Consider the following 15,038-nt stretch of genomic DNA (forward strand, 5'->3'; position numbering starts at 1 on the left):
AATAGCAAGTCAGCTACATCTGGAGCAGAGCAGAGCTGGTAGTGAAATTAGCAGATAAAGATAAAAGGCCTAGCTGGATATAAATGGAAGATGTATCCTCAGCTGATGGGAGATGTGGAGCAGGAAAAAAAAAATAGAGGGAGAAGAAGCTAAAATCAGAAGAAGAAAGGGCCTAAGGAAAAGGTGCACCTAAAAGCTAAAACGTGATTACCTCTGTGCCTGGAGCTTCAAGGCCAGGGAAGTTGCAGGTTGATCTCATGAGCGACGCTATCTTCTTGACCAGCAGTCTGCCCTCCCCAATCTGCTGTCTTAGGGCACTGTAGTCATCAATGTGGCCAATGACATGGCGGCCATGCTTATTGGCAAAGGAGCCATCAGTAGCATCACCCTCCAGCTTGGGAGGGTTCTTCATTACTGGAGAAGCATCCAAACCCAGCTCTGAAGAATAAAACCACAGTAACACAGAATCCACTGTTATACATAATCATCCTCAGTTCAATCCAGAATGGACATCAAGTAGTGAAAGAGGCCAGAAACAAGAATGACAGTCTTGGAAAGCACAAGTGTGAAGTCCATAGATATTCTGGGTTCTATATTTTTATAATCTTTCTTACATCATCTCATAATGATAAAATTGCCAGGAGGCAAATTTTATCCTTATTGACAAATGAAATATTCAGGACAAATTTAAAAAAATTTTAAATTTGGGGGTTGAGAAGACACAGACAAGGAAATTAAGCTGGATACAGAGAGCACTTTCAAGAAGGAAGAGATTATAGTGCAATGAAGAAATACCAGAGCAATAGGAAAACCACAGGAGGAAGAATAATGACAAAAAAGGCAGCCACAGGAGGTGGAATGAGTAGGGCTAAAGGCCGTGGGACATGCAGAGAAAAATCTCTAAATTCAGATAATGTGCATATAGAGAACCAAAGGTTACTTGCTTTAGTCATTTTCCATCATTAGACCCTGAGTCCTGTAGTTGCCCTATTTACCATTTGTCCTATTGAAGGTTGTGGTCTCTGAGCCATGAGCAGTGGGAGAAGAGCTGGGGAAGACCAGAATTGGAGAATTCATGCCCACATCCCGAACTGGAGGGGAGGCAACTGAGTCTAGGGAGTTAAGATAACCACAACTTTAGGAACCCTGGAATATACTGCTCCTGAAACACATGCACAGCCTATCTTCACTACTGGAGATCTAAGGCAACATGACTCTCCTCTTACATAATCATCACCCATGTACCACAGTCAAAACCAGTGGAAAACAAACCACTTAATTTGGAGCAAGATGTTCCTGTAATTGAACGCTGTTCCATGAGAAAGCAACTTCTAGTTTGAAAAATTATTAGATATATTTTTCTAACCCCTGATTTGAATATAATATTGTATGCAGTGTGTCTAATACAATGCTTTCTAACTAAATATAAATACATATAAATATATGTAGTATATATGTTAAAAATATTTGATCAAAGAACGAATGGATTTATGGGCGATTAAACTCAGCACTATAATCACCATTCTGATGAGGCAGTGCTGGAAAATATGTAGTAGTATAAGGAAGAGACAAACTAGAAAGCATGTAGTAGTATAAGAAGAATAGGAGACATAAGCCTTGGTGAGTTTGAGATGCCCTATTGGAGACCAGGCAGCAATCCTCCAGGGGAGGTACTGGAAAATATCACGAAGAGACAGAAATCACCCTGCTCAGGCAAATGTGGCTTAGAACCTGCTTTCCACCTCAGGCCTCTGTGCTGTATGATGATGAGGAGGAGTGACTGAGCCAGTTCAGATGAGTCCTGGCTGGTGCTGTGGGGAGGCTCTGAGAGGGGAAAGCATGAGAGGAAAGAGAAGCAACACCGAGACAGAGCATAGTGAGGTGGGAGGAACACAGAGAGCAGATCAAAACTTCTGCTTCGAATCTTCGATTGGCCTCTTAACTCCTGTAAACCTTAGCATGTCAGTTAATTGTCTCAGTGCCTACGTTTTCTCATGTAAAATACAGAGACAGTAAAATCTACCCTAGCTCTGATGAAATTATTTGAAAATTTATTTGAAAACGTGGTAGATTTTAAAGCACTCTGCAAATATAAAGAATAGGCATTAATACATACAGCTGTTAACTGTTGAGCACTTATTGCATCAGGCACTGGTAAATTATTTCACTTAATGCTCCTTATAACTATGCACAGTGTATATTATTATTATTCTCATGTTAAAGATGAGGAAACTAAGGCTTAAATACCTGAGGAGTTTAATCACAAGGCAAACAACATGTGTCAAACTCAGAATCTGGAGCCAGATCTGACCCTAAATCCCATGCTCTCAAGGCACTGTACTGAAGCATCTTCGATTTCACCCTGACCTTAAGGAGCGTGGAAGAGGCGAGATTTTCCCTTCCACCGTAGACATCTTGGGGACCTCCCCACTGGCTGAGGGCTTCCTGATTCCCTTTTCCTTCCTACCTTGGAAGAGCAGCTGCTTGTTTCCAGGGTCAGTGTTGGTGGGGAATTTCTGGTTAACAGTGGAGGGGCTGAGGCTGGTTTTGCTGGCACCACCATCCAACTGCTGCTCGAGCTGTAGTCGCAGACAGTTGTTCACCTGAATGCTGTGCTCCAGCTGCCCTCTCAAAGCTCGGATCTCTGCCACCAGGTGGCTCAAGTCACTGCTCAAAGGGACTTGGTGACAGGCATCCCAGGTGTAAGCTGAAAGTAGAGAGAGGATGGAGGGTCTGGTGGCACTGAACCAAGTATTTCCAAGCATTTGTCAGAACACTCCTCTGACATTCCTTTCTGCCAAGGACCCCACTGTAATTTCAGGGTCCCAGGAACACACCTGTGATGGATATGTCACTTTTCCTATGCAGGGCCTGGTGCACACTGAGATGGCATACACTCCAGCATGGAGTTTCCTTGGAGGCTCAAATGACCCTCCTCCATCTAGAGGGCATTTGACTGGCAGATAAGTCAAGCCTATTATTTCACCTTATTAACGTCAGTCCTGCAGGCTAGACAGCAGGGTCTTCCAGGGCAGGAGATCAATACTGAACTAGGGAAGGGGAGGGGCTGAGGGAGAAGGAGATGTGATGAACTCCACATTCAGGAATCAAAGGGCGAGGAGGAGGAAGGCATCAGGGCTTTGGGCAGCATGTAAGAATGGGAGTGGGGTACCACAGACCAGGGATCATAACTAACTGGACTTCTCAATTTCTTCTAGTTTTTTTTACCACCACTCACCACTCATAGCCTGTTTCTATGTACTGGGGGAAGAAGACATCTAAGAAATATTCTACAAGACTACAATTGCTCATCTAAAAATGTTGAAGCCAAATGTAGTTAAAAAGATAGAATTTGTTTTGGTTTTTAGCAAGGCTATAGGATGCATATACCATATAATACATGCACCCAGTTGCATCAGGGCCACAGGCCTTAACCAAACACATTAATATTTCTGCAATGAGCTATATGAATATTCTCACTAAATGGGATAAATGAAGAGGAGTGCAGGACAAGATGGCAGAGTAGAAGGACCTGAGCTCACCTCCTCTCATGAAAACACCAAAATCACAACTAACTGCTGAACAACCATCAACAAAAAACACTGGAACCTACCAAAAAGATATTCTGCATCCAAAGACAAAGAAGAAGCCACAACGAGATGGTAGGAGGGGTGCTTTCATGATATAATCAAATCTCATACCCACTTCTACAGACTGGAAAATAATTATATTGCAGAGGTCCTCCCACAGGAGTGAGAGTTCTGAGCCCCATGTCAGGCTCCCCAGCCTGGGGTACTGTAATAGGGAGGATGAGCTACCAGAGCATTTGGTTTTGAAGGCCAGTGGGGCTTGAGTGTAGGATCTCCACAGGACTGTGAGAAACAGAGAATCCAGTCTTAGAGAGTGCAAAATGGTTTCATGAGCACTGGGACCCAGGGCAAAGCAATGACTGCATAGGAGCCTGGGCCAGACCTACCTGCAGGTCTTGGAGGGTCTCCTGAGGAGGCAGGAGTCAGCTGTGGCTCGCAGTGGGGACAAGAACACTGGTGGTGGAGTCCCCAGGGAATATTCAACAGCATGAGCTCTCCTAGAGGTCGCCATTTTGGCACTGAGACCTGGTCCCGCCCAACAGCCTGCAGGCTCCAATGCTGGGATGCCTCAGGCCAAACAACCAACAGGGTGGGAACACAGCACCACCCATCAGCAGACAGGCTGCATAAAGTCGTCCAGAGTCCACTGCTGCCTCTAAACATACCCCATGACTTGGCCCTGCCCACCAGACGGACAAGACCCAAGTCCACTCACAAGTGGGCAGGCACCAGTCACTCCCACCAGGAAGCCTGCACAAGCCCCTGGACCAACCTCACCCACAAGGGGGCAGACATCAGAAGAAAGAAGAACTACAATCCTGCAGCCTGTGGAAAGGAGACGACAAACACAGAAAGTTAGACAAAATGAGAAAGCAGAGAAATATGTTCCACACGACGGAACAAGATAAAGCCCCAGAGGAACAACTAAGTGAAGTGGAGACAGGCAATCTACCTGAAAAAGAATTCAGAGTAATGAAGTAAAGATGATTCAAAATCACAGGAAAAGAATGCAGGCACAGATTCAGAAGACAGAAATATTTAACAAAGACCTAGAAGAACTAAAGAACAAACAAACAGAGTTGAACAATACAATAACTGAAATGAAAAATACACTAGAAGGAATCAATAGCAGAATAAATGAAGCAGAAGAACAGAATGGTGGAAATCACTGCTTTGGAACAGGATAAAGAAAAATGAATGAAAAGAAATGAGGACACTTTAAGAGACCTCTGGGACAACATTAAATGCACCAACATTCACATTATAGGGGTCCCAGAAGGAAAAGAGAGAGAGAGAAAGGGCCTGAGAAAATACTTGAAGAGATAATAGCTGAAAATTCCCTAACATGGGAAAGAAAACAGTCAGTCAAGTCCAGGAAGAGCAGAGAGTCCCATAGGGGATAAACCCAAGGAGGAACATGCTGAGACACATATTAATCAAACTGACAAAAATTAAAGACAAAGAAAAAATATTAAAAGCAACAAGGGAAGAGCAACAAATAACATACAAGAGAATCACCATAAGGTTATCAGCTGAATTTTGAGCAGAAACTCTGCAGGCCAGAATGGAGTGGCACAATATATTTAAAATGATGAAAGGGGAAAACATACAACCAAGAATACTCTACCCAGCAAGGCTCTCATTCGGATTTGATGGAGAAATCAAAAGCTTTACAGACAAGCAAAAGCTAAGAGAATTTAGCACCACCAAACCAGCTTTACAACAAATGCTAAAGGAATTTCTCTAGGCCAAAAAGAAAAGGCCACAATGAGAAACAAGAAAATTATGAATGAGAAAGCTCACTGGTAAGGCAAACATACTGTAAAGGTAGGAAATCATCCATACTCTAATGTGATATCAAAACCAGCAATTGTGAGAAGAGGAGAGTAGAGATGCAGGGTATTGGAAATGCATTTGAAAGTAAGAGACTAGCAACTTAAAACTTAAAAATATCTTGTGTATATATATATAGACTGCTATCTCAAAATCTCATGGTAACCGCAAACAAAAAATCTACAATTGATACATGCACACACACACACAAAATCAATCCAAACACAACACTAAAGATAATCATCAAATCACAAGAGACGAGAACAAAAGAGGAAGGGATGAAAAAAGACCTGCAAAAACAAATCCAAAACAATTAACAAAACCGCAATAAGAACATACACATCAGTAAGTACCTTAAATGTAAATGGATTAAATACTCCAACTAAAAGACATAGACTGGCTGAATGGATACAAAAACAAGACCCATATATATGCTGTCTACAAGAGGCCCACTTCAGATCTAGGGACATATACTGACTAAAAATGAGGGGATGGAAAAAGATATTCCATGCAAATGGAATCAAAAGAAAGCTGGAGTAGCAATATTCATATCAGACAAAATAGACTTTAAAACAAAGACTAAAAGAAGGACACTGAATAATGACCAAAAGATCAATCCAAGAAGATATAACAATTGTACATATATATGCACCCTACATAGGAGCACCTCAATATATAAGGCAAATGCTAACAGCCATAAAGGGAAAAATCAACAGTAACACAATAGTGGGGGACTTTAACACCCCACTTACATCAATGGACAGATCATCCAGACAGAAAATCAATAAGGAAACATAGGCCTTCAATGACACATTAGACCAAATGGAATTGATATTTATAGAGCATTCCATCTAAAAGCAGCAGAATACACATTCTTCTCAATTGCACATACAACATTCTCCAGGATTGACCATATGCTGAGCCAGAAAGCATGCCTTGATAAATTTAAGAAAATTGAAATCATATCAAGCATCTTTTCCAATCACAACACTATGATATTAGAAATCAACTACAAGAAAAAAATAAACTAAAAAAACACAAACATGTGGAGGCAAAACAATATGCTTCTAAACAAACAATGGATCATTGGAGAAATCAAAGAGGAAGTTAAAAAAAAATACCTAGAAACAAAACGAAAACATGATGATCGAAAACCTGTGGGATGCAGCAAAAGCAGTTCTAAGAGGGAAGTTTACAGCGGTACAATCTTACCTCAGGAAACAAGAAAAATATCAAATAAACGACCTAACCTTACACCTAAAGCAACGAGAGAAAGAAGATCAAACAAAACCCGAAGATAGCAGAAGGAAAAAAAATCATAAAGATCAGAGCAGAAATAAATGAAATAGAGACAAAGAAAACAATAGAAAAGATCAATTAAACCAAAAGCTGGTTGTTTGAAAAGATAAACAATATTGATAAACCTTTAGCCAGACTCACCAAGAAGAAAAGGGAGAAGGCTCAAATCAATAAAATTAGAAATGAAAAAGAAGAAGTTAACAATGGACACCACAGATATATAAAGGATCATAAGAGACTACTACAAGCAACTATATGCCAATAAAATGGACAACCTAGAAGAAATGGACAAATTCTTAGAAAGGTACAATCTCTCAAAACTGAACCAGAAAGAAATAGAAAATATGAATAGACCAATCACAATTACTGAAATTGAAACTGATTAAAACACTTCCAACAAACAAAAGTCCAGGACCAGATGGCTTCAGAGTCAATCTTTAGAGAAGAGTTAACACCTATCCTTCTGAAACTATTGCAAAATATTGCAGAGGAAGGAACACTCCCAAACTCATTCTATGAGGCCACCACCACCCTGATACCAAAACCAGACAAAGATACCACACACACACACAAAATTACAGGCCAGTATCACTGATGAACATAGACACAAAAATCCTCAAAAAAAAAAAAACTAGCAAACCGAATCCAACAAAACATTAAAAGGATCATACACCACAATCAAGTGGGATTTAACCAAGGGCTGCAAGGATTTTTCAATATCCATGAATCAATTGGTGTGATAAACCACATTAACAAATTGAAGAATAAAAACCATACGATCATCTCAATAGAGGCAGAAAAGGCTTTTGACAAAATCCAACACCCATTTATGATAAAAACTCTCCAGAAAGTGGGCACAGAGGGAACTTACCTCAACATAACAAAGGCCATATATGACAAACCCACAGCTAACATTATACTCAATGGTGTGAAGATGAAACCACTTCCTCTAAAATCAGGAGCAAGACAAGGATGTCCACTCTTGCCACTTTTAGTCAACATAGTTTTGGAAGTCCTAGCCATGGCAATCAGAGAGAAAAAAGAAATAAAAGGAAGCCAAATTGGAAAAGAAAAAGTAAAACTGTCACTTTTTGCAGATGACATGATTCTACACATAGAAAAATCCTAAGGATGCTACCAGAAAACTCCTCGATGTATTTGGTAAAGTTGCAGGATACAAAATTAATACACAGAAATCTCTTGTGTTTCTATACACTAACAACAAAAGATCAGAAAGAGAAATTAAGGCAACAATCCCATTTACCATCACATCAAGAAGAATAAAATACCTAGGTATAAACCTACCTAAGGAGGCAAAAGACCTGTACTCTGAAATCTATGATGCTGATGAAAGAAATCAAACATGACACAAACAGATCAAAAGATACACCATGTTCTTGGATTGGAGGAATCAATATTGTCAAAATGACTACACTACCCAAGGCAATCTACAGATTCGGTGCAATCCCTATCAAATTACCAATGGAATTTTTTGCAGATCTAGAACAAAAAGTCTTAAAATTTGTATGGAAACACAAAACACCCCAAATAGCCAAAGCAATCTTGAGAAAGAAAAACAAAGCTGGAGGAATCAGGCTCCCTGACTTGAGACTATAATACAAAGCTACAGTAATCAAAACAGTATGGTACTGGCACAAACACAGACTTATAGATCAATGGAACAGGATAGAAATCCCAGATATAAACCTATGCACCTATTGTCAATTAACAACAAAGGAGGCAAGCCTACACATGGATAAAAGGTAGTTTCTTCAATAAGTGGTGCTAGGAAAACTGGACAGTTACATGTAAATGAATGAAATTAGAACATCCCCTAACACCATACACAAAAATAAACTCAAAATGGATTGAAGATCTAAATGTAAGACCAGATACTATAAAACTCTTAGAGGAAAACATAGGCAGAACACTCTTTGACATAAATCGCAGCAATATCTTTTTGGATCCACCTCCTAGACTAATGAAATAAAACCCAAAATAAAGATATTGGACCTAATTAAACTTAAAAGCTTTTGCACAGCAAAGGAGACCATAAACAAAATGAAAAGACACCCCACAGAATGGGAAAAAATATTTGCAATCACTGTGACTGACAAGGGATTAATCTCCAAAATATACGAACAGCTGATACAACTCAATATCAAAAAACAAAACCACCCAAGCAAAAAATGGGCAAAAGATCTAAATAGACATTTCTCCAAAGAAGACATACAGATGGCCGAAAAGCACACGAAAAGATGCTCAACATTGCTAATTATTAGAAAAATACAAGTCCAAACTACAATGAGGTATCCCCTCACACTGGTCAGAATGTCTATCATCAAAAAATCTACAAACAATAAATGCTGGAGATGGTGTGGAGAAAAGGGAACCCTCCTACACTGTCGGTGGTAATGTAAATTGGTACAGCCACTATGGAGAACAGTATGGAGGTTCCTTAAAAAACTAAAAACAGAGCTACCATATGATCCACCAATCCCACTCCTGAGCATATACCCTGAGAAAACCATTATTCAAAAAGAGTTATGGGGCTTTCCTTGTGGCGCAGTGGTTGGGAGTCTGCCTGCTGATGCAGGGGACGCAGGTTCGATCCCTGGTCTGGGAGGATCCCACATGCTGCGGAACAACTAAGCCTGTGTGCTACAACTGCTGAGCCTGCGCTCTGGAGCCTGTGAGCCACAGCTACTGAGCCTAAGTGCTGCAGCTGCTGAGGCCTGCGTGCCTGGAGCCTGTGCTCCACAGCAGGAGAGGCCACCTCAATGAGAGGCCCGCGCACCGCAGGGAGAAGTGGCCCCCGCTTGCCGCAACTAGAGAGAGCCCACACGCAGCAGTGAAGACCCAGCACAGCCAAAAATAAATAAATAATTAATTTAAAAAGAAAAAAAGAGTTATGTACCACAATGTTCATTCCAGCACTATTTACGATAGCCAGGACATGGAAGCAACCTAATTGTCCATTGACAGATGAATGGATGAAGATGTGGCACATACATACAATGGAATATTACTCAGCCATAAAAAGAAACGAAATTGAATTATTTGTAGTGAGGTGGATGCTCCTAGAGTCTGTTATACAGAGTGAAGTAAGTCAGAAAGAGAAAAACAAATACCTTATGCTAACACATATTCTAAAAAAAAAAAAAAAAAAAGGTTCTGACGAACCTAGGGGCAGGACAGGAATAAAGACGCAGACATAAAGAATGGACTTGAGGACATGGGGAGGGGGAAGGGGAAGCTGGAACGAAGTGAGAGAGTGGCACTGACATATATACACTACCAAATGTAAAATAGATAGCTAGTGGGAAGCAGCCGCATAGCACAGGGAGATCAGCTCTGTGCTTTGTGACCACCTAGAGGGGTCGGATAGGGAGGGTGGGAGGGAGATGCAAAAGAGAGGGGATATGGGGATATATGTATACGTATACCTGATTCACTTTGTTATACAGCAGAAACTAACAACATTTTAAAGCAACTATACTACAATAGAGATGTTAAAAAAAAAAAAAGATATTGTAGGTGGGGGACCTTCAAGATAGCGGAGGAGTAAAACGTGGAGATCACCTTCCTCCCCACAAATACATCAAAAATACATCTATATGTGGAACAACTCCTACAGAACACCTACTGAATGCTGGCAGAAGACCTCAGACTTCCCAAAAGGCAAGGAAATCCCCACATAACTGGGTAGGGCAAAAGAAAAAACAAACACAAAAGAATAGGGATGGGACCTGCACCTCTGGGAGGGAGCTGTGAAGGAGGAAAAGTTTCCACACATTAGGAAGACACTTCACTGGTGGAGAGTGGGGGTGGGAGTAGGGAAAGCTTTGGAGCCACAGAGGAGAGCGCAGCAACAGGGGTGCAGAGGGCAAAGTGAAGAGATTCCCACACAGAGGATCGGTGCTGACCAGGACTCACCAGCCTGAGAGGCCTGTCTGCTCACCCTCTGGGGCAGGTGGGGGCTGGGAGCTGAGGCTTGGGTTTCAGAGGTCAGACCCCAGGGAGAGGACTGAGGTTGGCTGTGTGAACACAGCCTTAACGGGGTTAGTGCACCAAAGCTAGCAGGGAGGGAGTCCGGGAAAAACTCTGGACCTTCCTAAGAGGCAAGAGACCATTGTTTCGGAGTGTCCAAGGAGAGGGGATTCCTTCCCCGTTTGCCCACAGAAGGCAGAGCACTGCCTAAACAAGCTCCAGAGACGGGCGCAAGCCATGGCTATCAGCTTGGACACCAGAGACAGGCATGAAACTCTAACACTGCTGCTGCAGCCACTGATAATCCTGTGTGCAAGCACAAGTCACTATCCACACCTCCCCCCAGGAGCCTGTTCTGCTTGCCACTGCCAGGGTCCCATGATCCATGGACAACTTTCCCGGGAGAATACATGGTGTGCCTCAGGCTGTTGCAACATCATGCCGGCCTCTGCCACTGCAGGCTTACCCTGCATTCCAATTATGACTATCGTACCACTCCCTCCCCCTGGCATGAGTGAGCAGAGCCCCCTAATCAGCCACTGCTTTAACCCTGTCCTATCTGGGCAGGAACAGATGCCTGAGGGCGACCTACACACAGACATGGGGCCAAAACCAAAGCTGAACCCCAGGAGCTGTGTGAACAAAGAAGAGAAAGGGAAATCTCTCCCACCAGCCTCAGGAGCAGCAGATTAAATCCCCACAATCAACTTGATGTACCCTGCATCTGTGGAATACCTGAATAGACAACGAATCATCCCAAATTGAGGAGGTAGACTTTGGGAGCAACTGTAGACTTGGGGTTTACTGCCTGCAACTGACTTGTTTCTGGTTTTTATGTTTATCTTAGTACAGTGTTTAGCGCTTGTTATCATTGGTGGATTTGTTTATTGGTTTGGTTGCTCTCTTCTTTTTTAAATTATTATTACTTTTTAATTTTTTTTACCTTAATAATTTTTTATTATTCTTTCTTTTCTTCTCCCTTATCTTCTGAGCTGTGTGGCTGGCAGGGTCTTGGTGCTCTGGCCTGGTGTCAGGCCTGAGCTTCTGAGGTGGTAGAGCCGAGTTCAGGACATTGGCCCACCGGAGACCTCCTGGCCCCATGTAATATCAATTGGCAAGAGGTCTCCTAGAAATCTCCATCTCAGCACTAAGACCCAGCTCCACCTAACAGCCAGCAGGCTCCAATGCTGGACATCCCATGGCAAACAACTAGCAAGACAGGAACACAAACCCACCCATTAACAGAGAGGCTGCCTAAAATCATAGTAAGTTCCCAGACAACACAAAACACACCACCAGACGTGGCCCTGCCCACCAGAAAGACAAGATCCAGCCCCACCCACCAGAACACAGACACCAGTCCCCTCCATCAGGAAGCCTACACAAGCCACTGAACCAACCTTACCCACTGGGGGCAGACACCAAAAACAGTGGGAACTACGAACATGCAGCCTGAGAAAAGGAGACCCCAAACACAGAAAGTTAAACAAAATGAGAAGACAGAGAAATATGCAGCAGGTGAAGGAGCAATGTAAAAACCCACCATACCAAACAAATGTAGAGGAAATAGGCAGTCTACCTGAAAAAGAATTCAGAGTAATGATAGTAAAGATGATCCAAAATCTTGGAAACAGAATGGAGAAAATACAAGAAATGTTTAACAAGGACCGAGAAGAACTAAAGAGCAAACAAACAATGATGAACAACACAATAAATGAAATTAAAAGTTCTCTAGAAGGAATAAATAGCAGAATAACTGAGGCAGAAGAACGGATAAGTGACCTGGAAGATAAAATACTGGAAATAACTACTGCAGAGCAGAATAAAGAAAAAAGAGTGAAAAAATTGAGGACAGTCTCAAAGACTCTGGGACAACATTAAATGCACCAACATTCAAATTATAGGGGTCCCAAAGAAGAAGAGAAAAAGAAAGGTTCTGAGAAAATATTAGAAGAGATTATAGCTGAAAACTTCCATAACATGGGAAAGGAAGTAGTCAATCAAGTCCAGGGAGTGCAGAGAGCCCCAGGCAGGATAAATCCAAGGAGAAACATGCCAAGACACATATTAATCAAACTATCAAAAATTAAATACAAAGAAAAAATATTAAAAGCAGCAGGGGAAAAGCAAAAAATAACAAACAAGGGTACCCCCATAAGGTTAACAGCTGATCTTTCAGCAGAAACTCTGCAAGCCAGAAGGGAGTGGCAGGACATATTTAAAATGATGAAAGAGAAAAACCTACAACCATGATTACTCTACCCAGATTTGATGGAGAAATTAAAACCTTTACAGACAAGCACAAGCTAAGAGAATTCAGCACCACCAAACCAGCTTTACAACAAATTCTAAAGCAACTTCTCTAGGAAGGAAACATAAGAGAAGGAAAAGCCCTACAAAAACAAACCCAAAACAATTAATAAAATGGAAATATGAACATACATATCAATAATTACCTTAAATGTAAATAGACTAAATGCTCCAACCAAAAGACACATACTGGCTGAATGGGTACAAAAACAAGACGCGTATATATACTGTCTACAAGAGACCCACTTCAGACCTAGGGACACATCCAATCTGAAAGTGAAGGGATGGAAAAAGATATTCCATGCAAATGGAAAGCAAAAGAGCGCTGGAGTAGCAATTATCATTTCAGAAAAAATAGACTTTAAAATAAAGACTATTAAAAGAGACAAAGAAGGACACTACATAATGATCAAGGGATCAATCCAAGAAGATATAACACTTATAAATATTTATGCACACAACATAGGAGTACCTCAATACATAAGCCAAATGCTAACAGCCATAAAAGGGGAAATCAACAGTAACACAATAATAGTAGGGGACTTTTACACCCCACTTTCACCAATGGACAGATCATCCAAAATGAAAGTAAATAATGAAACAAATGAAATGATCCAAAATGAAAATAAATAAGGAAACAAAAATGACACATTAAAGAGATAAGGGAACATATGTATATGTATAACTGATTCACTTTGTTATAAAGCAGAAACTAACACACCATTGTAAAGCAATTATATCCCAATAAAGATGTTAAGAAAATGACACATTAAGCAAGATAGGCTTAATTGATATTTATAGGATATTCCATCCAAAAACAACAGAATACATTTTCTTCTCAAGTGCTCATGGAATATTCTCCAGGATAGATCATATCTTGGGTCACAAATCAAGTCTTGGTAAATTTAAGAAAAACTGAAATCACATCAATCATCTTTTCTGACCACAATGCTATGAGACTAGATATCAATTACAGGAAAAAACTGTAAAAAATACAAACACATGGAGGCTAAACAATACACTACTAAATAATCAAGAGATCACTGAAGAAATCAAAGAGGAAATCAAAAAATACCTAGAAACAAATGACAATGAAAACACGATGACCCAAAACCTACGGGATGTAGCAAAAGCAGTTCTAAAAGGGAAGTTTATAGCAATACAATCTTACCTCAAGAAACAAGAAACATCTCAAATAAACAACCTAACCTTACACCTAAAGTAATTAGAGAAAGAAGAACAAAAAACCCCCAAAGTTAGCAGAAGGAAAGAAATTATAAAGATCAGATCAGAAATAAATGAAAAATAAATAAAGGGAACAATAGCAAAGATCAATAAAACTAAAAGCTAGTTCTCTGAGAAGATAAACAAAATTGATAAACCACTAGCCAGGCTCATCAAGAAAAAAGAGGAGAAGACTCAAATCAACAGAATTAGAAATGAAAAAGAAGTAACAACTGACACTGCAGAAATACAAAGGATCATGAGAGATTACTGCAAGCAACTATATGTCAATAAAATGGACAACCAGGAAGAAATGGACAAATTCTTAGAAAATCACAACCTGCTGAGATTGAACCAGGAAGAAATAGAAAATATGAACAGACCAATCACAAGTAATGAAATTGAAACTGTGAGTAAAAATCTTCCAATAAACAAAAGCCCAGGACCAGATGGCTTCACAGGTGAATTCTATCAAACATTTAGAGAAGAGCTAACACCTATCCTTCTCAAACCCTTTCAAAATATAGCAGAGGGAGGAACACTCCCACTCATTCTACGAGGCCACCATCACCCTAATACCAAAACCAGACAAAGATGTCACAAAAAAGAAAACTACAGGCCAATATCACTGATGAACATAGATGCAAAAATCCTCAACAAAATACTAGCAAACAGAATCCAACAGCACATTAAAGGATCATACACCATGATCAAGTGGGGTTTATCCCAGGAATGCAAGGATTCTTCAATATACACAAATCAATCAGTGTGATATACCATATTAACAAACTG

At 40.7% G+C, this 15,038-nt stretch overlaps 1 protein-coding gene across 14 annotated transcripts in view; it reads right to left on the reverse strand.

Moving 5' to 3' along the window:
• PDE4DIP (phosphodiesterase 4D interacting protein) overlaps positions 1-15,038 on the reverse strand; it is a 230,620-nt gene that overhangs the window by 12,084 nt on the left and 203,498 nt on the right. For 7 of the 14 annotated variants that reach the window (XM_089917001.1, XM_089916952.1, XM_089916975.1 and 4 more), the window contains 2 exons: positions 2,468-2,707; positions 212-438 (listed from right to left, as the gene is read on the reverse strand). In XM_089917001.1, the coding sequence (XP_089773127.1) occupies positions 212-438; positions 2,468-2,707 (467 nt within the window). Of the gene's footprint in view, positions 1-211; positions 439-995; positions 1,113-2,467; positions 2,708-15,038 lie in introns of all 14 variants that reach the window. The other 7 variants (XM_089916999.1, XM_089916997.1, XM_089916983.1 and 4 more) reach the window with 2 other exon arrangements.

The sequence above is a fragment of the Delphinapterus leucas genome, chromosome 1 (assembly GCF_059928025.1).
Source record: "Delphinapterus leucas isolate spDelLeu-1000000601 "Yukka" chromosome 1, BTC_Dleu_Yukka2, whole genome shotgun sequence".
In the NCBI taxonomy this organism is placed as follows: domain Eukaryota; kingdom Metazoa; phylum Chordata; class Mammalia; order Artiodactyla; family Monodontidae; genus Delphinapterus; species Delphinapterus leucas.